The sequence below is a fragment of the Pristis pectinata genome, chromosome 4 (genome assembly GCF_009764475.1).
Source record: "Pristis pectinata isolate sPriPec2 chromosome 4, sPriPec2.1.pri, whole genome shotgun sequence".
Lineage (NCBI taxonomy): Eukaryota > Metazoa > Chordata > Chondrichthyes > Rhinopristiformes > Pristidae > Pristis > Pristis pectinata.
This window is the reverse complement of record NC_067408.1, coordinates 39,745,205-39,770,616: the sequence shown is the minus strand read 5'-3', so window position 1 is coordinate 39,770,616 and position 25,412 is coordinate 39,745,205. Positions and strand designations below refer to the sequence as shown.

The 25,412-nt window shown below is 41.3% G+C and overlaps 1 protein-coding gene across 5 annotated transcripts in view; it reads left to right on the top strand.

Moving 5' to 3' along the window:
- Positions 1-283: 283 nt before the first annotated feature.
- The window catches only part of LOC127569940 (SH3 domain and tetratricopeptide repeat-containing protein 2-like), a 78,011-nt gene continuing 52,882 nt past the window's right edge, over positions 284-25,412 (top strand). The window contains exons 1-4 of one of the 5 annotated variants that reach the window (XM_052015024.1): positions 290-846; positions 953-1,007; positions 4,761-4,833; positions 5,965-6,670. In XM_052015024.1, the coding sequence (XP_051870984.1) occupies positions 6,355-6,670 (316 nt within the window). In that variant the 5' untranslated portion in view covers positions 290-846; positions 953-1,007; positions 4,761-4,833; positions 5,965-6,354. Of the gene's footprint in view, positions 1,008-4,760; positions 4,834-5,964; positions 6,671-25,412 lie in introns of all 5 variants that reach the window. The other 4 variants (XM_052015027.1, XM_052015023.1, XM_052015028.1 and 1 more) reach the window with 4 other exon arrangements.

Below are 25,412 nucleotides of genomic sequence, written 5' to 3'. Positions count from 1 at the left end.
TTTGCCAAGAAATACGCGCTCTGTGGTCAATGGAATGAATTTCAGAGGCAGTGCACGACGGGCGACACTGGGCCACTGACCAGCGATGAAAAATCTGACAATTGTGGTTAAAACTGTACCATATTTACCCCTCCCTCCCAAATTCAGCCGTCTTTAAGGTTGCATAATGATTTAGGCATGCAAGTGGGCGGAATATGGAGACAACTGAAGGAAGCATTTAAACTAAACTTTATTAAAGAGAACACTTGTTCCTTTTCACAAATAACTGTGTGTTGCAAGGGCTGCCACTATTGCGCTATCCAACAGTTAACGCAGCGAAGGCACAAGTCTGGGCAGTTCTAACTCGAGGTGAGATGACACGACTGCAGAGATGGTGTAATAACTGCTCCTGAATGTAAACGAGGTAGAAGATCATGTTGATTTTTTGAAAAAGATAAATTATGAAACCTCACAAGGAGTGCTTATCTGTGCACTTGTCTTCCGGTTTGCTGGAGCATTTAAAGTCGCCACCCTTCCCAATCCATCAGCCGGACTGTTCTGGGCAAAATAACGAAGGTCGTTTAAAGTTCCTCTGTTCTGAATCTCTCAGACTGCGGATCTGATACAACAGGAAGTTTGCTTCGATCACTGGACGCCAGGTTCCTCATTTACCTGTCGCCTGGAACGATTCCAACATCGCAGCACGCTCAGTGTATCTGCGGCTTTCGTTCAACCTTGCTACGAGTTACATGGCTCTAGCTGCCGCAGCGTTCCCCAGTTGTTTTGAGAAGGTCAACAGCCATCGACTGCAGAGAGTACATTAATCGTCACCCCACCAATCGAGTTTTTCAGTAATCAGCTCGAAGTGTACCGTTGTTTTGTTTTACAACCAACTGACTTTAAATTGTTTTGCCATTAATGTATTTACAGACCACTGCAATGTAAACCTATTAATTGTAAATCTTTTGAACAGGGACTGCCTTGGATCGCTTGAAAGCTCCACTGATGATGAGACCAAACTCCAACAGGTCAGTCCTATTTTCTTGCGAGATTTTATTCATTTTTAAAAAAAAGGGGTTTAGATGGACATTTTCACATTAATTTATTCCTGGAATACCACTGTCCCTCTGGAAGTGCTGGCTATTGGTGTCTTGTCCCATTAACCAGTTCTCAGGTCTAGCGTCACCGAGTTTTGGGGGTAATTAAAGGGGGGGGCGAATCATTCCCCAGTCCAATCTTGCCTTCACCAAGCTGTACACGGTCACCGGAGCGGCACCAGAAATGCTGGCTTTTTCCAAAGTTCTTTCATTGGGGAGATGATGCACATAACAAAGCCTCTTTGTTTGTTTTGATTTATTAATGTCTCATCTGGAATGTAAGAAAATAAGAGCAGGAGTCTGCCATCAGGCCTCTCGAATCTGCCCCACCATTCACTATCACCATGGCTAATCTTTGCTGGCCTCAACTCTTCTTCTGTGCCAGTTCCCCACAACCCTCAATTCTTTTCAAATATTTGTCTAAGGCCACCTTAAATATTTCTAATGATCTGTTTCCTTTTACCACCCTTGGGGAAGAGATTTCCAGACATTCACAACCTTTTGAGAGAAGAAATTTCTACATACCTCAGTATTAATTAACTGGCCCCTTATTTTGCAGTTATGTCCCCTTGTTTGTGACCCTCCCACTAGTGAAAACATTTCAATATCTACCCTGTCAAGCCCTCCCTTAGGATCTTTTATGCTTGAATAAGTTCACCCCTCATTTTTCTAAACTCTAAGAAATACAGACCCAAACTATCTAGCCTCTTTATAGGACAACCCTCTCATCCCAGCCTGGTGAATCTCCTTTGGACTGCCTACAATATACTGTATCCTTTTTTGGGTACAGAGACCAAACTCTGCACTGTAATCCAAGTGTGGCTTTGCCAATGCACTGTGCAGCTGTAACAAGACCTCCCTATTCTTAGCTCTGACCCCTTTGCAATAAAGGCTATTTGCCTTCTTAACTATTTGTTGGACCTGCCTGCCAACCTTTGCGATTCATTATGTGCACTAAAACACCATAGATCCCTCTAAGCTTCACTCATTCACAATCTCTTTCCATTTAGATAAATATAATTATTTTGAGGTAACTGTTTTGCTTGGCCATGTTGGGGGTGGGGGGGGGGGGTGAAATGTGGAGACTGGTGACAATTAGATAGCTCCTTCACAGCATGGGATCAGTAGGCTGTATGATCTCCTCCTTTGCTTTAAATCTGCAGCCTAGTAACTCGTACATGTAGGGCTGCACATACACGTTTCTAAGTCTTGTGATACAAAAAGAAGTAAATGTAATAACTTACAGATTGCATTGTGCTTCTAGAAATTGTACCAGAAACATCTGGTCATGAATGGCACATGTGCTAATAATGATAAACACAGCTTTCTGAGCATACCCTTGCCCTGGTTCTCCACACTATACTCTTCTCCTTTTGGGCCATTCCCCCCTCCCCCTCCGGAGTTGGATGCCTGATTGCCTGTGATTCTGGCCCCAATTACACCAAATCTCCCTGACTCCATTATCAATCTCCAAATTTGGCCCAACCCTTGACTGAGATCCTGAATCAATCCTCAATCACTGTCGTTCTCACCCAAAGCTGCTTCTGGTATCTCCACCTGTGTCAGATCTGTTCCGATGATGCCAACTTCCACGGGAATGCTTTTGAAGTGACTCCTTTTTCTTCATCCATAGTTTTGCCTCTATCGTAGCTGACAGGGCATTTGGGCATGAAAATAAAAAGAAACTGCAGATGCTGGAAATCGAAAATATAAACAGAAACCGCTGGGAGTACTCAGCAGGTCAAGCCACATCTGTGGGAAGAAGGCCCATTGTCAGAACTAGAGCCCCTTCATCTGCTCCATTTCTACCTTCACTCCCCTTCCTCCCAGCCATAGGGTGTGTAAAACTTGTGTGCTCACTAACCACCCCTCCTGCTTCCAGATCACCCTTTTCAATTTCCTCCAAAGTGAGGAATCTCCAAAGTGAGGCCATCTCTAGATGCATACAACTCCTCTTCTCATGGCACCCTCCCATGATACCCTTTTAGCTCTTCGCATCATCATTCAGGAACCCAAACACACCTTCCAGGTGAATTATCGTTACTTTTACTACTTCCAATTTAATATACTTCATTGAGTGCACACGTGTTCTAGAAAACCAAATGCAGATTGGATGACTGCTTTGCAGAATATGTTGTTTTAATCTCCAGGGTCTCCAACTATGCAATTGAAAAACTTTTCATTAGCCCTTATTTTTTTTCCCAAGTATTCATCAACCTTAACTATGCTTCTCTCTCCACAATGCTACCTGACCTGCTTTGTATTCTGAGCATTTTCTGTTTTGTTTCAAGCAAAAAATTATTTGTCATCCAGCAATGACAGTTTTCTCTTTGTTAATCTCAGCCACCACTTCTGGTTAATTTTGCATGAAATTAGCAAGTTTGGAGGGCTATTTCACTGCTTCAGTGATTCTTCATGGATTCCTGCTTTACCCATTATATATGAATAGAGGAAGGGCAATTGACTACATTGTGGTGGATTTTCTTAACACCTTCACTGCATTCGTATATGAGGGCTGTATACCATCATTGATTTGTCCAGATTTATCAAAGGTTAGGGCAGTACCATGGTTAAAAGCAAGTTAACTGGTCATCAATCTACTTGCTGGTTGTGGCACCTTGCTGTGAACAAATGATTGCTCCATTTGCTTATGTGATGACAATGACCACGTTTCAATAAGGAAAAGTCATTCATTGACTGAAATGTCCTTTGAGATGTCCTTGGAATGTGAAAGTTGTTTTATGAATTCAAGGTCTAATTTCTAGAACAGTGAATGCTGCATATCAATATTATATATACATTCTCTTGCAAATCTCAAGTCCTTTGTGTATCATGCATAGAGAGTCTGCAGCAGAGCCTGAATTAACTTTGCATTCTTCATCTTTTGATTTGTAGCATATTATCACTACGATCATCATCCTACACAGTGTACAAAATGTTATATTTGTTTGGGTGTTTTGCCAATTTTCTTTTGGAATTAAGGGGCAGGTAGGATTTATTTTTAGACTGAGAAAGCTTTATTCTGTGCTGCAAGGGATAATGGTATCTTTGTTGAATTTCAGTTCTGTGGATGATTTGAAACTGGAAAGCCTTGAAGTACATATGGCTTTGAAATAGTATCACATAAACCAATTTTATTTTAACAGTTTCTCTTTTTGTCTGATATCCTGGTGTCTTAGATCCCTAAATATGAACCTTAAATATTTGCATCTTTTCTTCCACCTGTTTAATTTTGCTTTGGGATTTTTTTTTGCCAACCCACTGAAGGGTTTTTTTTTTGCACACTAGTAGTGTATTTGTATAATCTAAATAAATCTGGTTTTCTGCTTTAATATGGATTGTGGTTTCTAAGCATTGTTATTTGTGCTAAAAGTGAACCTTGCCAATAAAATACAAGTAATATTTGATTTTTTTAATATATCCTAGTTAAATATTAATTTATATGATCGAGCTGAGTAACAGGAAATTTTCAATGACTTCAAGTGCCCTTGAGGAAAATTTGTTTGTACTCGCTGTCACAAAATACAGGTGTGGCCCTTCTTCAATTCATAATTAGAAATTTCCTTGATGTTGAACGATTTCAGAAACTGAATTACTGTGCTTCAAAGACAAATTGCAGGTTTTCTTTCCATGTTCTACTGTGCTGCGCTAGAAATATAATTCCTGCACTGTATTACTATGCAGGCACTTTTGAAAACCAAAACACCCTCTGCATGATATAAGGCATATCAGCCAGAATGTTTGCATTGAGTAATGGGTGAGTACCTCCATTTCATTCTACTGAGGTGAGCCACTTTGAATCTCCCCAAAATCTTGCCCTGAGGTGACACATTTATTTGAAGAAAAGTGTCAATAGCTTTGATTAAAACAGAATACAAAAATACCTGTCATGAGCAGATGTCATCTACCACAGGTGGAAATGTTTGACTCTTTCTCCACCCCTTCTATAAATGGACAAAAAATGGAACAAATCCGTATTGACGTGCATGGAACTTTGGCTTGACCTGTTTTTAATCCTGTAGTACCTTTTTATAGCTGTGTGTACCAGGGAGAGGAAAAGAGGAAAAATAGCAAGTTAGGATAAAATTGCCATTTCACTTGTTCCAGCTGCAAATGCTATTTGGCAGTGTACAAGCAGCATTTATGCCCAAGGGCAGAAGGGAAACTTTTGACCACACTGAATAAACATAGGGACACAGGGCTTCTTATGAGTAGTCAAATGGTTCAATGCCTACAAGCATTTAAAGAAAAATAAACTGTTAGTTAATGGCTTTATTTGGTTATTGGTTGTACTTCTGGAAAAATGCAAAACCTCAAGAAATCACAAAAACAGCACACATTTTGCAATAGGGGAGAAGTGGGCTTTGCACACTTGGATAATGGTGCTTCATCAGGGAAATATTTTGTATATCACATTATTGACGAAGACTTTTCAAAATATGCTTTCAAAGAAATATTCTAAAGTGTGAAGTTTGTGGAACAAGAATAATAAACCCGAGTTTTGATATGAATTGTTCCTATTCTGCTTCCACACCCACCAGATAAGGAATTTCAGAGGTGAGCACCAGTTTCATCTCTTCATAACTTCTATTGACATGGATCTGTGTTCATTATTCTGTTTGTTTCACATCTCCTATAAAATGGAGATTATGCTGAAGAAACTTTTCCACCTTGTATCTGCAACCTTCTGGCTGCTGGTCAAATATTCAACCACTTGTACACAAAATAGCTATAAGGAAATAATTTAAAATAGAGGAGATGACTATCTGCTTCTGACGCAGAAAAATGAGTGAACCTGATATTCTGACTAACCTACGCAGATCTGTTGCAAATAACAAAGAAAAACACCCCTCTTGGTATTTCTAATATCTTCTGTTTTATTTTGCAGAAATGAATTTCATGATTGATTAACACAATAGCTTCTAGTGCAAATTGATGGAAAAAAATGACTTTTGACATGAAGTTAGAACAAAGGCAATTTTGTGCATATTGTACAGAATTTTAGCTAAGTGACTACGACAACGGAAGATTTGAAGACAGACACACCAAGTTAAGTAATAACATTGGAAAAGCTGACTCTCTGCTTTAAATATATCAAGAATCCAGCTGCTGGCTCCTGGCACAGGGACAAAGTTTTAAAACTTCAAGTTTCACTAAGCATATGGATGATTTGTAATCAAATCCCCTTAAACCTTTATGGTGAATTGGCCTTATAAACATAGTACAGGGAGAAAACTTAAGTTGTATATTTCCTTCAGTCAATGGCCACTATTTATAAATGCCACTAATGCAGAAAATAGAACTCAAGGCATCTCATGGACTCAAAACTGCTGGTATTGCAAATAAAAAACACTGCAATTTAGATGTTGTGGATTCAGCTGAAGAGGAAAAAGGAACAAAGGGCTTCAACAATAGTTTGGAACCACTACCAGGAACTGCAAGATACACAGATCCTCTCAGTGACGGAACGCTAAACTGTAACACACAACTGAGTTGCACCAAAGCAGGGGAGGAGAGAGAGTGTGAATTTTTTAGCAGCAGACTTGTTGGGATTGAGGAAAACAGCACCAGTACAACCACTGCAGTAACTACAGGTAAGTGGCCAAATTTAACTCCATGAAATCTTTGAAAATGATAGAGAAATACTATTGCCTTGAAGAAAAGGACAGTTATCGGTTAATGGTAAAATTCCTTTGTATTTTGTTAGCAAGTATTGAGTCAATGTGAGTACCAATATGGCAAGATCTATTGATTTTTACAGATAAGCAACTGGATTGTATTTTTCATAAACATGATGGATATATAGATTAAGCACTGAACATAATGAAAAGAAAAATATATTTGTATAATGATTGTAGTAAGCATACAAATGATAACCAAATTCAGTTGATTTTACTTCAGTTACTAATAAGTTAGGCATATTTTGCAGGTTTAATATATTCAGCAATACATTTCTGATACTTGTAGCATTGCAGTGATTTATAAATAAACTATTCTTAAATCTTATTTTGAAAAGCAAAGATTCATTTTTGAGTATTTCTGGGTATTAAAATATTAATTTTTTGTTTTAGAATTTAGCTTTTGAATTAGATAAATATGTCAATACCGCCTATTGAAAATGACTCGTCAATGATGTTATTCCTGCTTATAGCAGACTGTATAGTAAGGCGAATTCAGGAACTTGTGTTTTAAATGGAAAACCTTGCTCAGAGAATGTAGGTCGGATAATCAGTGCTGAATAAGTCACAAATCTTAGCTGAATGAAAGTAAGAGCATGGTAGGCAGCTCTATTTTCACCATACAGGGCATGTGTAAGATTGCAGGATTTTAACCTCATCCAAAGGCCAAGGAATTTAATGTTTGAGGGCAGAACTGTATCATGTGTCCATAATCTTGGGTCCACTTTTCAAAGCATTATTGAGGGGGCTTGTGCCCTTGCTTACCACCACCCCTGACCCCAACTCTCACATGCCCCTGAAAAATGACATTCAATTAAGAATGTAATTGTTGATGGGATCTTCTTCAATGCTCAGTTATTTTCTGGGCTCCTTTTGCAATTTTGATATCAAATGTAGTGCAATTAGAATCAGAGAAACAATGGGATATATTTGATCCTCTGGATGTGCTTTTATGTTTGCTTTTGTTGACTTCGATGCTTGTTGAGATTGATTCACATCGATAAGAAGATGGGAAACAACTTAGCCTTTGTTTAATTATTGATTAGCAAAGGCAGAAAAAATAGGTTAATCAAAAGCTAACCATTCTTATTGTGTCTGTGATAACCCTCTTCTCTCTGAAAATTACTTTTTTTTATTGTTGATGTCTTTCTTAAACTGCCAAGACCTTTAAAATTACTTTTGGAGTACAAGATCTTCCTGATGCTTATGGGCTTTTCACTTCAGGAGAGAGACAAATGGGCAAAGCTTTTGATTTGCCTCCCATCGATTCAGCAGAGACCTCTGTTTTAATGTACTCGATGGCCCAGTGGAATCTCCCAACTTTTGTGTCAGAGGATAGCCCATGCTGCTGATGATTCAGGCAGAGCCATTTGGCATGGTAGGAGGTGCATCCATACTTTCTGGCCATCAGATTGGTCTATATCAGGTTTAGTCCTAAGTGTCTGGGCTTTGCTTTCTACTACTTCCTTTACTTGTTCTACAGGATCCTTCAGTAGTAAGTTCACTTGTCCCACTGTGTGCAATGGACTTGGATATAGCCTGTGAGAGATGCCTTCCTTTTGAGGTTTTTTTAAACTACCTCAAAAGTCAATTGGCCTCAGATTAGGTGTTAGGTACTATAAAGTGCAGTGGTCATCCAGAGGTCTGGACTAACAATCCAGAGACCTGTGTTCAAATCCCACCATGGGATCTATGGTATTTAAGTTTAGTTCATGGCCTGGAATTTTTTGTAGTCATTAATAATGACCACTGGGTGTTGTAATAACCCATATGGTCCACCAATCACATTCAGGGGAGGAAATGTGACTCCAGAGAACCTGGTTGACTGTGAAATGAACCATCAAGCTACTCATTTCAAGGGTAATTAGGGATGGACAATAATTGATGACCTTGTCAGTGATATTATAAATCCCAAAAAACATATTTTAAGCAAGGCAAAATGCGTGCTTATGAGCTTAATTTTCATTTTATAAAAGGATGTGAGTCATTTCAATCACCACTGAAGTATTTCACCTACAAAATATGGAGAGGAAAAACAAGATGGCAAATACTGATTTTCAGCATTTGATCTGACACATTTAAAATATTTTTGCGGTGTTATGTAATGTAATCTTCTGGCATCGACACAATTAGTGAACATGGGGGTGGGGCCTCACCAGCTGCCAAGGCCCCTTCAAGGCTGCAGTGGGTAGTTTATAGAGCTGTACAAGGCCTCATCTGTCAGCTGGGAACTGCCAAGAGACTGTACCCAGAAGTGTGTTGGTGGAAAGACTAAACTCTGATTACCGGTCATTGGAATACCTGGCCCATCATCTGAATGGACCAAGGTCTCTACTTTGCTTGTTGTTGCCTTTGTTGATATTACCTTAAAATTATTTCCCCCCAGAACTTGTCACATCTCCTCATACCAAAATAATATTTTCCTTTTTGTGGCTCTTGATTCTACCAGCACTGATAGCATTCTTTCAGACAAAAAGGTCTTTGTCTCATCTCTATTACATTTGGGGCAAAGTGGGGGTGGGGGGGGGTGCAGATGAAAGCAAGGAAAGATTTGCTGTTATTTATGAAAGGGGGCAAATCATAAATGCATTTGGAAATAATGGACTAGAAATTCGATAACTGGTTGAGGCCCCCTTGCTATGCATAGCCTTCTGGTTGTAAGTGGCCAGCTCTAATCTTGTAAGGGGCTAGGTAAATGAAAATTGATCGTTTCTGAAGTGGAAAGTGACCACAATCACTTCCAGATGACATTTGGGTAACTGTGGAAATTGGAATGGGTCCTTCCAGGCATGCATCTTGCTTGCAGTGATGACTTAATTCTATGTCCCAGGCACATAGATTGGCACAAGTCCTCTTGCAAAGTGCCTTTAGATTATTGCCCAGGAAATTAGCTGCACCACACTGAAGTGTGCCTATTGTTGGGTGCTCAGGAACATCTTGGTTCTAATTGCCACTATGTGAGCAGTAGCACAACATCCAATGTTTTGGGCCTCAGAGCCACTTGAATTTTGCTGCAGCAGTCTCCAGCCTGAAACCATCATTGGCACACTAACAAATCTTTCCCCAATACAATTAATTTCTAGGCAAGTGTGTTAACACTTTCAATGCACAGTAACCAACTGTTTTCATGTACATTACAGTCACTGTTAGTGGACCAATATTGCTGTGGATAGGAGAAACAAGATACTGGGATCCGGAGCAGAAAAACAAACTGCTGGAGGAACTCAGTGGGTCAAGCAGCATCTGTGGAGGCAAAGGAATGGTTGGTGTTTCAGGTTGTGACCCTGCATCAGGACTGAGAGTGTAGCGGGGAGATGGTCAGTATAAAAAGTGAGGGGAGGGGTGAGGCAGGGGCTGGCATGCGATAGATGGAACCAGGTGAGAAGAGACATGATGGGCAGACGGAGCTGGGGTTGGAGGGGGTGGAAATTAGGAGGCAGATAAGGAGGGGGAGGAAAAGGGAGCCAATGGAGCCCGGGGAGGGTGGAAGTAGAGACAGAGGCTGGAAGATGAGAAATGAAAACAACAAGAGGATGCAGATGCTGGAATCTGATAAGTAAGGAAGTTAAATGGAACCAGATAAGGGAGAGATGATGGGCAGATGGAACCAGTCGGGGTGGGGATAGGTGACCCAGTAGGTATAGTATGTGAGTGCCAGGCAGTTGGAGGAAGGGAATGAAACTGGGTGACAGGGGATGATATTAGTATTGGTTTAGTTTTGTCACTTGTACCGAGGTACAGTGAAAAACTTGTCTTGCATACCGTTCGTACAGATCAATTCATTACACAGTACATTGAGGCAGGACAGGGTAAAACAATAACAGAATACAGAGTAAAGTGTCACAGCTACAGGGAAGTGCAGTGCAGGTAGACAATAAGGTGTAAGGTCATAACAAGGTAGATTGTGAGGTCAAGAGTCCATCTCATCATATAAGGGAACCGTTCAATAGTCTTATCACAGTGGGATAGAAGCTGTCCTTGAGTCTGGTGATATGTGCCCTCAGACTCCTGTATCGTCTGCCTGATGGGAGAATGACCCAGGTGGGTGGGGTCTTTGATTATGCTGGCTGCTTCACCAAGGCAGTGACAGGTATAGACAGAGTCCATGGAGGGGAGGCTGGTGTCTGTGATGTGCTGAGCTGTGTCCACAACTCTCTGCAGTTTCTTGCGGTCCCAGGCAGAGCATTTGCTATACCGAGCCGTGATGCATCCAGATAGGATGCTTTCTATAGTGCATCGATAAAAGTTTGTGAGTGTCAAAGGGGACATGCCAAATTTCTTTAGTCCCCTGGGAAGTAGAGGTGCTGGTGAGCTTTCTTGGCCATGGCATTTACGTGGTTGGACCAGGACAGGCTATTGGTGATGCTCGCTCCTTGGAACTTGAAGCTCTCAACCCTCTCAACCTCAGCACCATTGATGTAGACAGGTGCATGTACACCACCCCCTTTCCTGAAGTGAATGACCAGCTCTTTTGTATTGCTGACACTGAGGGAAAGGTTGTTGTCATGACACCATGCCACTAAGCCCTCTATCTCCTTCCTGTACTCTGAATCATTGTTATTTGAGATATAACCCACTACGGTGGTATCACCTGTAAACTTGTAGGTGGAGTTGGAGGTGGATCTGGAAGGAGAGAGAAAGGAGCACGTTACCTGAAATTGGAAAATTTCAATGTTTATACCATTGGGTTCAAGACTACCCAGGTGGAATATGAGATGTTGTTCTTTTAGTTTGCTTTTGGCCTCCCCCTGATAGTGGAGTAATCCAAGGATGGACACGTCAATGGGGGAAGGGGAGCTGAAATGGCATGTCACTGGGAGTTTGGGATGGCCATTAACTGTGGGTAAGAATAGACCAATGAGTAGATAAAGCAAGTTATGAAACAAAACATATCTTTATCAGTCACATGTACATCAAAACAACACACAGTGAAATGCATCTTTTGCATAGAATGTTCTGGGGGCAGCCTGCAAGTGTCGCTATGCTTCAGGCACCAACATAGCATGCCTACAACTTCCTAACCCGTACATCTTTGGAATATGGGAGGAAACCGGAGCACCCAGAGGAAACACACGCAGACATGGGGAGAACATACAAACTTCTTACTGACAGTGGTCAGAATTGAACCCAGGTCGCTGGTACTGTAATAGCGTTACACTAGCCGCTACACCACTGTGCCTGCCCTGTAAAACTGTAAACAGGTGTAAATGTTAAAGAATAAATGCTCATAATATAACAAGTTGATAATTGGTTTATTCTACAGATAATCATTAAATCAATTTTCTAGTCTTTGGCTTTGATCTTGGAGACAAAAGCAGCATTGTAAGCAGTATAAATAAAACAAAAAAAAATCATGAGATTGTTCCATGGGCAACAGTGTGGCATATGGATTTTGATGTAGGTAGATGTGAGGTTCATAAAAGTGCTTTCTCTAGTGGTGACAAGTTGGGAACATTAGAAGTCTGAAAAGAAGTTCATGTACGTCATTAAAGCATTCTAGATGGGTACAGAAAATAATCAAGTTTAAAAGAAAGAAAGCCTTTCTATTCTAGAATACAGGAGGTTGCAGTTATGTAAAGCCCTGGTTAGACCTCACTGTACCGTGTTCAATTCTGCTTACCAAGAGTTAAGAAGGATATATATTGACCTTGGAACAAGAGTAGCATAGATTATTTAGAATGATAACTGCACTCCAAGGGTCAAATTACAACAAAACATTACACATACTATATTTGTGTCCTTTGAAATTTGTTGTGTTGAAATGACTGAGGTTTGAAAGAAATTGAAGGTAACTGAGACTAGGTGGAAACTATTTCCACTGTTTGAGCAGCCCTCAGATAAAGGTCATAGCCTAAAATTAGAAGCAAACTTTTCTGAAGTTGGAAAATACTTCCACAAGCAAAGCTTGGCGAAAATTTGGAACACCATTTCACAAATGGCATTTGATGCTAGGTCAATCGTTAGTTTTAAGTATGAGATTAACAGACTTCTGTAAACGAAAAGCATGAAAAATATAAGGCAGACACTAGTTCACAAATCAGCTGTGATCTTGCTATGTGGCATGAGTTTGAGGAGGTAAAAGACCTGATACTTATCACTGTCTCTCTTAATGTGGGGAAAAATATATTTCCCTACTAACCTCTTATCGTAAGGGCAGTGGGTTATTTTCAAACTTCCTTTATAGAAGGTCATCCCCTTTATTCCTTGGTGAGCAATCCTCCCACTTCTCTATCTGTGATTTTTTTTCCATGCCCCTTCCCCTCCCTCCCCCTCCCTCCTTTAAGTGTTGATGAAGCTGTGAATGATGATCAGTTTAGTGACCAGAAGCTGGTCATTCATTTCGGGAGAAATCTGCTGCTCCTTGTCACTGATGTGGCCAACTCAAGTCTGTTTCATAGAGTTATAGAGCAATACAGCACAGATACAGTCCCTTCGGCCCAATTAGTCCATACCAACTGTGGTGCCCATCCAGCTAGTCCCAATTTCCTGCGTTCAGCCCATATCCCTCTAATCCCCGCCCCTACATGTACCTATCCAAGTGTTTCTTAAATTATACTATTGTACCTGCCTCAACCACTTCCTCTGGCAGCTCGTTCCATATACTCACCACCCTCTGGAAAAAGTTGCCCCTCAAGTCCCCCTTAAATCTTTCCTCTCTCACCCTAAATCTATGTCCTGTAGTTTATGACTCCCCTACCCTGGGGAAAAGACTGCTACCATCTTATAAACCTCTATAAGATCACCCCTCATTTTCCTACGCTCCAAGGAATAAAGATCTTGCCTGCCCAACCTCTCCCTATAACTCAGGCACTCTAGTCATGGCAACATCCTCAAATCTTTTCTGCACTCTTTCTAGTTCAACCACTTCTTTCCAATAACAGGGTGAACAAAACTGGACACAGTACTCCAAAGTGTAGCCTCACCAACAACTTGTACAACTGCAACATAATGTCCCAACTCCTATACTCAGTGCCCTGACTGATGAAGGCCAGCATGCTAAATGCCCTTTTCACCATCCTGTCTACCTACGACGCTGCTTTCAACGAACTATGCACTTCTACTCCTGGGTCCCTCTGTTCCATTACACTCACTAGTGCCCTACCATTCATACACTGTTTTGACTTTCCAAAATGCATCACCTCACACTTGTCTGTATTGAAATCCATTTGCCAGTCTCAGCCCACTTCCCTTACTGATCAAGATCCCCCTGTAATCTATGATAACCTTCTTCACCATCAACAAATCTCCTAATTTTGTGTGTTCTGCAAACTTACTGATCAAGCCTTGTGCATTTGCATCCAAATCATTTATATAAATGACGAATAACAAGGGTCACAACACCAACACCTATGGCACACCACTAGTCACCGGTCTCCATTCTGAGAAACAACCTTCAACCACTACCCTCTGCTTCCTACCTCCCGGCCAATTTTGAATCCACCTAACTCGTTCTCCTTGGATTCCATGGGACCTAACCTTCCAGACCAGCCTGCCATGCGGGACCTTGTTGAAGGCCTTGCTAAAGTCCAAATAGATAACATCCACTGCCTTACCCTCATCTCCCTTTTTGGTTACCTCTTTTAAAAAAAACTCTTGAAAGGTTTGTCAAGCACAACTTTCCACGCACAAAGCCATGCTGACTCCTCCTAATCAGACTCTGTCTGTCCAAATGCTGGTAGATCCTGTCCCCCAGACTTCCCCACTGACTTCCCCGCTAACTTCCAGAAATGCTGGCCAGTACTGGGAATGTATCAGGCATAAGCTCTCTGTGCATTTCAGGGTGTCCAAATTGAATCAGAGAAAACTTGGCTCTGCACTGATTACCGACATGTTTCGCATTTCCTCTTTCACTGTCCATTACCTAACCAAATAGTGCACTTATCCATTTTAAAATCCATATGCCATTAAGTTGGCTTTCCACTTAATTGATTTAAATAACTCTGAATCTTGTTAGTCTTTTCAATACCAGTCACATCATCAGGTAGCCCAGTATCACCAGTAAATATTTCATATGGCTAATCATAGTTCACCCCCGCATTGTTTAAATAGTTCATAAAGTGTAGTGATCTCCTTGGAGTAAACCAATAATCACTGCCTCTCAGCCAAAAGCATTCTGTTGGTTGTCAATTTACAACAAAAAACATTGACTTTCAGTCCTGAAGGTAATTTATTATTCACATAGTTGGTTTTATTTTCTTTAAAAACGTGAAATAGTCTGGCAGAGATGTAGAATTTCTCAAGCAATCCCCATGCCTCCTAATTTAGTTCCCTCTTCAAATAATTTTGCTGACCTAAGAGTCTCTTTGAGTGAGACCTGACATTTAAATGTTGTAAAACTTCATCCATTGACACATCTCTGAAAATTACAGAGACCCTTTATAATTTTCTGATCTGCACTGTGGTTCTTTGGGAAATTTGGTGTTTTATTTCAATTATGGGTAATTTTGAACTACGGATTCATTTCTATTGGGAACTGGGCAGGGAGATTGAAGTTTTTCATTGATGCCAAGTAAGGTAAAGGGTAATGCAAGGTAAAAAAAAAATTAGTTTGAATATTAATGACATTGCATAGTTCCAGCCCAAGACTTTCATTGCATTAAAACCAATGAAAGTAATATCAGTCTTTTGCCAGGTGAGGTGCTATTCAAACAAATTCCAAAATTAAACATTTTATCTTTTTTTTATTTAAAATTGGGGGAAAAAAAGCCAAAAAACTTGCACCAGCATCTCAATTTGTTAAATGTTGATTACACAAGCAGTCACAGCAACTTTAATGTCAATAAAAGCCAGTCAACCTATCATAGCCGTCTACAAATTCCCTTCCCTGCTTCCATGTTAACTAATGTTGTTAATGATTCTCTGAATTCACGTGTTACTCCATTGCTTTTCAAATCTGTATTATTAATAGTTTCCCCAAATCAAACAATCCTTAACACCTCTGTTTTTACAAACTACCACTGTGTTTTTACAAACAACTGTCCTTTCTACTCTGAAGTCCTTGAGCATTCTGATGTATCCCATATCTGTGAGCAACCTTGTTCAAATGCTACATTTAAAAATCTATAATGGGGTTTCTATCTGCCATAATAGCAAAATAGCTCTTACCAGGGTCATAAATGACACCCTTTGGGAGTGCAACAAAAATAATCCATACCCCATCATGCTCCAACCTGTCTATAGCCTCTAATGTGGTTGACCTTCCAATCCTCTCCACTATCAGTAGGCTGGGTGGGGCCTTTGCCTTGTTCCATTCTCATCTGCCCACTTGTAGCAAGAGAATGGTTCCCATGTTGTCCCCACACACTCACCTCTGGTGCTCCCCCAAGAACTATGCTGGACACCTTCTATTTCTCATCAACGTAACATCTTTCAGTCACATCATCAGAGATGGCAGTAAATGTATAGTAACAACACTCTGCTCTAACTCGTTGCTTCTCTCCAATTCTCCACTATCTCTGAATTGTCAAATGGTTTGTTCAACAGCTAACACTAAATAAGATGAAATTTCTGCCAACTGAATATTGTAAGGAGTCCCTATCACAAAATCTGTTGACAGACCAGCAAATTTGTTCCTCTTCCTGGCACCCAAACCAAGATATTCACAATCTTGATTCCGAGGAGAACTGCTAACCACTGACATGTGCCTTTTGATTGTTCCAACATTTGACTCAGTTCTCATTTTTGCCCTCTATTAACTTGATGTCATCCAAAACTGTGTAGCCCATGTCCCAACTTGCATCGTTCCTGTACTCCCATGAATCCTCTGCTCACTGACTCACACAGGCTCCATTCAGCAGTTTTCATAACTTAGATAACCTCACCCCTCCCTACCGCTAATCTCCTTCAGACCTTCAAGCCTCATTCACATTTTCATTTTTAGTTGCTCCACCATTGGTAGCCCAAATTCACTGATGAGAATTCTTAGCTCTGGAACTCTCTCTAAACCTTTCTGCCTCCTTGCCAACTTTCCTCCTTGAAGACAGTTCTTAAAACGTGTACTGTAAAAGTTCCACTCAATGGTGGTTGCACGGTGGGTCTCCAACCATTTTGAATGTGAGCCAGCTGTTGCAAGTGTGTTTCTTGTGTGCTGTGGGGTAAAGGAAGATGAGGTGTCTGGGACAGAGATTGGATATGTGTGTTCAAAGTGAGTTAGAGGTCTGATTGGCAGCCAGGAAAAGTTTGTTTTGGGGATCAGTGGTCTACCAGTTCTTGGGATTGGAGTTCCGACATTGGAGACCCATTGATGCAACGGATTGGGTGTGTAGTTATTAAGGGCCTATTTGAGAGTGTGTGGAATTTGGCTGGCCAGAGACTAGAGGTGGGGGTGAGAAATTGGGAGACTTGAAGAATCTGGGGCTAGGAATGATCAAGGATTTGTAAGTTTGGAATCGTGAATTGGTGATCAGTGAGTCAGGGAATGGGGCCTGGTCTGTTCAGGTATTTGGGCACCATAGCCTGGGCTGACCAGAGAGGTGAAGAGGTGAAATGGTGTGTGCAGAGGGGGTATTGTTTTCATGGGAGATGGAGGAGGAGCATCTGAAGAATAATATATAAGTGGACCTTCCCTTGGTGGCATCCAAGTCTGAAACAACTCTATGAAAATGTGTTTGTCCCAGGAGTGGCTGATGATGGTCACTCAGAGAATAATATAAAACCTGATTAACCACCCCCCCCCAGTGTTTTTAAAAGGATCTGTAGCGCTAATTGAGCCATTTGATGCGTCTCTACTGTAGGGAAATTGCTCAGAATGCAAGAGTGACTCATCTCCATAAATAACCCCGAACTCCAGTGGGATATATATCTCTTCTAAGTGTGCTACAAATTCCAAGTTGGAGCTGTTACTATCTGTGATGTGCATTGGAATCCTCTGAGGTTGTGAAAAGCACAATATAGATCCTGGTCTTTCTTTATGTGTAAATGGCAGTTTGTAGAAATGTGCAGTTTTGCAACAGACAATTCAAATATCTTCATTTAGCTAATTAAAAGAGCAATTATTCTATGTGACCGGACTGAGTGCGATGGTGTGATATGTGAAATACATATAGGAAGATGTGAATTACTCTGCAGGCTATGACTTGCATTTTGTGCATTTGATAAAGTGTGTCTGTAGGGCTCAACTCCCATGGTAGCTTCTCAATAAAGTTTGTAAAATGGTCAGTAGTATCCATTTTCTCATCTGAATTTAGTGTGAGATGGTAAGATCATCCTGGTTCACATTAACTAGGCTAGAGGCCGAGGAAATGTTTTGGAGCAGGAATATCCATTGAAACTGCTTAAAGTGGAGAATGGAGAAAAGGAACAGCAATGTATGGGTTAGATCAAAATGATAATTGATGGGTGTGGATTAAGTGCTACATGGTGGAAAGAGAGGAGAAACTGACATCACAAGGTCCTGATGATTAGATAACTAGCAAGAAGTCAAGTTCAGGTGTGTAAGTGTACACGCATCAAGTACGTGACCTGGCAGGGTCTAAACAGTGAGCTAGAAATTGTTTTGTACATGGAAATGTGCACTAAAACAGCTTTGCACAGGGGATCCGATGGGACAGGCTTCACCTGAACTGTGCTGGGACCAGGATCCTGGCGAATCGCATAACTAGGGCTATGGATAGGGCTTTAAATTAAATTGTAGGGGGGTGGGTTCAACAGATTGGAAAAAGTACAGATAAAGTAAAAGGGAAGGAGAGTGCAGGAGAGGTTACTGAAGTCTCCAGAATAAAGAAGACAAAGTTTGGAAAGGGACAAGAATTTAACCAGGCAACATGGAGACAAATTTGAGAAGAAGAATGGTGAATACAGGACTGAAGGTGTTATATTTGAATGCACGTATATATGAAATAAGGTAGATGAGCTCATCGCACAGTTAGAAATTGGCAGATATGATGTTGTGGGCATCAGAGTTGTGGTTGAAAGAAGATCACAGCTGGGAGCTAACGTCCAAGGATACACATCCTATTAAAAGACAGGCAGGTGGGCAGAGGGGATGGGGTGGTTCTGTTGATTAAAAAATGAAATCAAATCCTTAGCAAGAAGTGACATAGGATCAGAAGATATAGAATCCTTGTGGGTAGAGTTAAGAAACTGCAGGGGTAAAAAGACTCTGATGGGAATTGTACATAGGCATCGAATAGTAGCCAGGATGTGGGGTACGAATTACAACAGGAGATAGAAAAAGCATGTAAAAAGGGCAATGTTACAGTTTGTGGGTGATTTCAATATGCAGGTAGATTGGGAAAATCAGGTTGGTACTGTATTCCAAGAGAAGGAATTTGTAGAATGCCTATGAGATGGCTTTTTAGAGCAGCTTGTGGTTGAGCCCACTAGGGAAAAGGCAATTCTGGATTTGGTGCTGTGTAATGAACCAGATTTGATAAGGGAGCTTAAGGTAAAGGAACCCTTAGGAGGCAGAGATCGTAATATTGATAGAATACACCTTGCAGTTTGAGAGGGAGAAGCTAAAATCGGATGTATCGATATTACATTTGAGTAACTGTAACTACAGAGGCATGAGAGAGGAGCTGGCCAAAGTTGTTTGGAAGGGGACCCTAGCAGGGATGATGGTAGAGCAGCAGTGGCAGGAGTTTCTAGGAGTAATTCAGAAGATGCAGGATCAGTTCATCCCAAAGAAGAAGAAGCATTCTAAAGGGAGAATGAGGCAACCGTGGCTGACAAGGGAAGTCAAAGACAGCATAAAAGCAAAAGAGAGGGCATACAATATTGCAAAAATTAGTGGGAAGCTAGAGGTTTGGGAAGCTTTTTAAAAACCAACAGAAGGCAACTAAGAAGCAGTAAGGGGAGTAGAGCTGAAATATGAAGGTAAGCTAGCCAATAGTATAAAAGAGGATACCAAAAGGTTTTTTCCAATATATAAAGAGTAAAAGAGAGGCAAGAGTGGACTTTGGACTGCTGGAAAATGACGCTGGAGGGATGGTAACGGGGAACAAAGAAATGGCGAACGAATTGAATGTATTTTGCATCAGTCTTCACTGTGGAAGACATCAGCAACATGCCAGAAATTTGAGAGAGTCAGGGGGCAGAAGTGAATGTAGTCACTATCACTAAGAAGAAGGTGCTTGGGAAACTGAAAGGTCTGAAGGTAGGTAAGTCACCTGGACCAGATCGACTACACTCGAGGGTTCTGAAAGAGATAGCTGAGGAGATTATGGAGGCATTAGTAGTGATCTTTCAAGAATCACTAGAGTCAGGAATGGTTCCGGAGGACTTCAAAATCGCAAATACCACTCCACTCTTTAAGAAGGGAGGGAGGCAAAAGACAGGAAATTATTGGCCAGTTAGCCTGACTTCAGTGGTTGGTAAGATATTTAGAGTCCATTATTAAGGATGAGGTTTCGGGGTACTTGGAAACTCATGATAAAATAGGCTGAAGTCAGCATGGTTTCCTTAAGGGGTGATCTTGCCTGACAAATCTGTTGGAATTCTTTGAGGAAGTAACAGGCAGGATAGACAAAGGAGAGTCAGTGGATGTTGTTTACTTGGATTTTCAGAAGGCCTTTGACAAGGTGCCGCACATGGTGCTGCTAAACAAGATAGGAGCCCATGGTATTACAGGAAAGGTACTAGCATGGATAGAAGATTGGCTCACTGGCAGAAGGCAAAGGGTCAGAATATAGGGGGCCTTTTCTGGTTGGCTGCTGGTGACTAGTGGTGTTCCGCAGGGGTCAGTGTCGGGTCCGCTACTTTTCGTGTTATATGTTAATGATATGGATGATGCAATTGATGGCTTTGTGGCCAAGTTTGCGGATAATACAAAGAGGTGGAGGGGCAGGTAGTGTTGAGGAAGCAGGGAGTCTGCAGAAGAACTTGGACAGGTTGGGAGTATGGGCAAAGAAGTGGCAGATGGAATACAGCGTAGGGAAGTGTATGGTCATGCACTTCGGTAGAAAGAAGAAAGGCATAGACTGTTTTCTGAACGGGGAGAGCAAATTCAGAAATCAGAGGTGCAAAGGGGCTTGGGAGTCCTAGTGTAGGATTCCCTGAAGGTTAACTTGCAGGTTGAGTCAGTAGTAAGGAAGGCAAATGCAATGTTTGCATTCATTTCAAGAGGACTAGAATATAAAAGCAAAGATGTAATGCTCAGGCTTTATAAGGCGAAGGTCAGACCACGTTTGGAGTATTATGAGCAGTTTTGGGCCCCATATCTAAGGAAGGATGTGTTGGCATTGGAGAGGGTCCAGAGGAGGTTTGCAAGAATGATCCCAGGAATGAAAGGTTAACGTATGAGGAGCGTTTGGTAGCTCTGGGCCTGTACTTGCTGGAGCTTAGAAGGATGAGGGGGGAATCTCATTGAAACCTACCAAATATTGAAAGGCCTGGATAGCATGGATATGGAGAGGATGTTTCCAGTAGTGGGAGAGTCTAGGACCAAGGGTACAGCCTCAGAATAGAAGGACATTCCTTTAGAACAGGGATGAGGAGGAATTTCTTTAGCCAGATGCTGGTGTATCTGTGGAATTAATTGTCACAGACAGCTGTGGAGGCCAAATCATTGGGTATATTTAAAGCGGAGGTTGATAGGTTCTTGATTAGTAAGGGCGTCAAAGGTTATGGGGAGAAGGCAGGAGAATGGGGTTGAGAGGGAAAAATAAATCGGCCATGATCGAATGGCGGAGCAGACTTGAAGGTGCAGAATTAGGCCATTCGGCCCCATGTCCTATGGATCCATGCCAGTTTTATCTGGAGGGCGGGGGAAGAAATGGGGGTAGGGGGAGGTTGTTTTCATTTGTACGTAGCAACATGCTTGTAGGTATTGCAATTCCCAGGCCTTTTAATGTTGATGAATAAAGTTGGTGTGCGTATAATTTTAGGAATAATCACAGTCTTCTGTGGTTTTACAGAGTGCCTTCTGTTAGGGCTGCTTTCCTGGTTGAGGCCCACCATGTATTCCAATACTGTGTTCATGGGACAGTGTTGCGGCAGCAATGTCAAATGTGCATGGGCTGACAATTGATGTCACCACTGCATGCCTAGTGGCCTATGCATCACAAGCACGGAAGCACACAAGTTGCTTCACCATTTTGCAATGTACATCTCAAGAAGTGCAACTGCATCTAATGATCAACTTTATCCTTCAATTGTATGGTGCATAAATAGCACACAACATGCAATTCATTCTCTAGAACAATAAGTCCGATCTCCTTCCAGAATTTAATAATGGGTCATCACGGCTGGTCTTTTCAAGGAGCCAATAGGAACTATGAAATTTGGGTGGACATCCTGAATAGAATACATCATTGTGAAAAGTACAGTGATAGTGTTGCAACCTTCTATTTGAAGCTTGCAGAACGTGCACTAAAGTCGTTGTGAGAAGTTCTTCTGGCATATTCAAGGACTGGGCTCCGAAAACACGTGACAGATGGAAGCAATGGTTGTAGAATGGGAAGAAATTAATCATGTATAGTCAGCTGAAGAACTGTATTATTAAAGTTGGATGGCAAAGTAAAAGGAAATCCTGAATGAATCCTCTGGAAGCAACGATCATTTTGTGATTGCACAAGCAGAGGAAAATCGATAAGCAGTGGAGAAACAATTGCCACTTGCTGATGTGATGTGCCATTGACTATGGCAGAGTGTGTGTGTGAGAGTGTTCCTCTGCAGCCATGCTCACCACAGAAGAAAGTTGTCAGGCCATCACATTGCATAGAGTTGGGGCACAAAGCAACCAATTGAAATGACGGATAGGTATGTGATTGTGAGGGATGTAGGGTGCATTGGCAGTGAGTTGGTGGAAAGAAGCCACTTAATATTACCCAGTTTTAAAGAGTCATTTTATCTTGATATGATGGTGGTTTAGTTTAATATTTTTATCTATGCTGAGGTAAACCAATATCTTGACTGCTGTATGAAGAGAAGCAAGAGTAATGTGAGCAGCACTGAAGTGCTGTGGAATAAACTTTGTGAAGTATGATTACCTTGGCTAAGGCACTAGAAAATGTGTTGGGGCAGTTGGTGACTAAATTGTACCCTTCAACTACTGTCATTGGGCTGAGTCAATTGGATGAAATCATTTTGCCTAAATCTCAGAAAGAAAATGAACTGTAAGTCTTGGGGTGGCAATTCCTTCTAACAGGATTCTAGTACTTTACTGAAACAATGCTGCAGTTTTGACTAGAAAGATTTATCCATGATGAAAATAGCATCAGTTTTCTCGTTCACTCTTGAATTGTAATTGTGTGTTCAGAGAGTAAGTGTATAATGAAAGGTATCTGTTGTTCTCGTAATCTCAGTCTGTTTTCCAGTGATAAGAAATGAAAGCTGGTGAGCACACTAGAAATGAAAGGTGAAAAGATAATTGACTTTCATTTTGACCTTTGAGTAAATGAGAAGTGCAAAGTATATTTGAAGCAACATCATAAATGATAAATTGAATATGTTATCAATTCATTTAAATTGGCTGTTTCACAATGAGAGATCATGGAAATTTTTAACATATGCATTGTATTTTATTAGTGTAGGAATATGGTAATTATGTACAATAATCATTATTTCATTGCAATGAGTGTAATTAACATTTGTTAAGTAAAACCAACATAATAACCATCCCTACATATTGCTGCATCACTTTTAACCTGCATAGGATTCTGCTGAGAATCTATTTGGGGGGTGTAGTGGGGGGGTGCGAAAGTTATAATGTTCACATCATAGACCTCATTGTGTTTTGTGCCATCAGTGACTTCCATAAGTCAACATTTCCTTGGTCTCTAGCCATACGCCCATTACCAATATCATCGTTTTGTGTTTGTCTCTTCTGTATTCTCTCCCGGGACCTTGATAATGTCCTTCTCTCTCAGAAATAAGATAAAATATTTATTTATTCGTCACATGTACGTCGAAACACACAGTGAAATGTGTCTTTTTGCACTACTGAGGATGTGCTGGGGGCAGCCTGCAAGTGTCGCCACTCTTCCAGTGCCAACATAGCCTGCCTACAGCTCTGAACCTGTATGCCTTTGGAATGTTGGGGGGAAACTGGAGCACCCAGAGGAAACCCACGCAGACACACAGAGGACGTACAAACTCCTTACAGACAGTGGCAGGAATTGAACCTGGGTCAGTGGCGCTGTAATAGCATTATGCTAACCGCTACACTATCATGCCTCCCCTCTCTTTTTATGTATGGAACAAATGGCTAAGACCTCTCAAATTTCCTCTTGCCACCACGTCCATCACTGAGAATCATTACCGCCATATTTTGAGAATCACATTTTCTTTTCTCCCATTCATGATTACTGCCTTTCAATTTCCTCAAGCAGCAATATCTCAAACTAGTTGCCAACAAGGCTTCCAGTCTCTTTTGTATTGCTGTTTTTTTTTTCAGAGGGCAAGTAATGAGGATGAAGTTGTTAACCAAATATTGTTTATTGAAGTTGGTCAATTGTCAACTACTAACAGTTACCAAAATCATACTACATGGGCCATATAGTTTCTAAAGGTACATGCACACTCTATATATAGTGCTGATGCTTTGTGTACCTCTGTTAGTCCTAATGCTCCTACACAATGCTGTACAGTGGATGCTGCTGGCTGATGAAAAGCTGCTGATATTCAGTACAGGAGAATGAAGGAGGAGTTTATGTAACTCCTATGGCTACAGGCTCAGTTTTTTGACCTTAACTTTTTGCATGTACAGGTGAATTCCCTGCTACCGGGAGAATTCCAAGCGCAAACTGGAGGAACAGCACCTCATTTTCCATCTTGGAATCCTGCAGCCTAACGGCATGAACATTAAATTCTTTCACTTTAAGTAATCCCCACTCCCCCACCACTTTTCTTCCCTTTCCTAGCCCATCTCTTTTTATACCGCCACTTTTTTTTAACTCTCCTTACCTTTGACCCACCCCCTGGTGGATCTGCTCTCCCCTCCTCCCCTGCACCTATCACTATCTCTCACCTGCATCTACCTATCACGACCTTGTGCCCACCTCGCCTCTCCTCTTTTGTCCACCTATCACTGCTCTGCTTTTCCCTCCTATATATTGGGCTTCCCCTTTTCCTATTTTCAGTCCTGAAGAAGGGTTCTGACCTGAAATGTTGACTGCCTGATTTTCTCCATGGATGCTGCCTGGCCTGCTGAGTTCCTCCAGCATCATAGTGTTTTTCACCAACATTGATCATTGTTGTTTCTTTTTTCCCAATGGAAGCTAAGCCAACAGCTATTGGGTATTGCATCATGGATGTATACTAATGTAGGTGTTCATAACTTCCATGCTGGAAAGGATGGGCTCCAAGCTCTGCACAAGGATTTACAGTGGTTTGGTGTTGAACTGTAATTCTTGACATTAGATGCAGGGTTTCTGCCTCCCAAGCACCATCAGGCTTTTCCTTACAGCCTGCCCCATCAAAGTCCTGACTTATAGCAGAACTGGTGCTCAAACCCACTCACCTGGAAGCCTGGACCTGTATAACGCTTGACCCTGCCCTGGCTGCAGATTGCTTCTCTTCAGTCTCTCACCAAATGCATCCTGCCTCTTGACGATCATCTAATTTAGTAAATGAGCTGGTGGCTGCAAGTATGAAATAAAGGGGTCAGTGTATCTTTATCTTCACCAGCTTTCTGTTCTTGCACCACGGCCACTGAAGTTCTTGGCCAGCTGAAAGGAAAAAGAGACCAGGCTGGAGATATTAGGGGAGGGAAGAATTA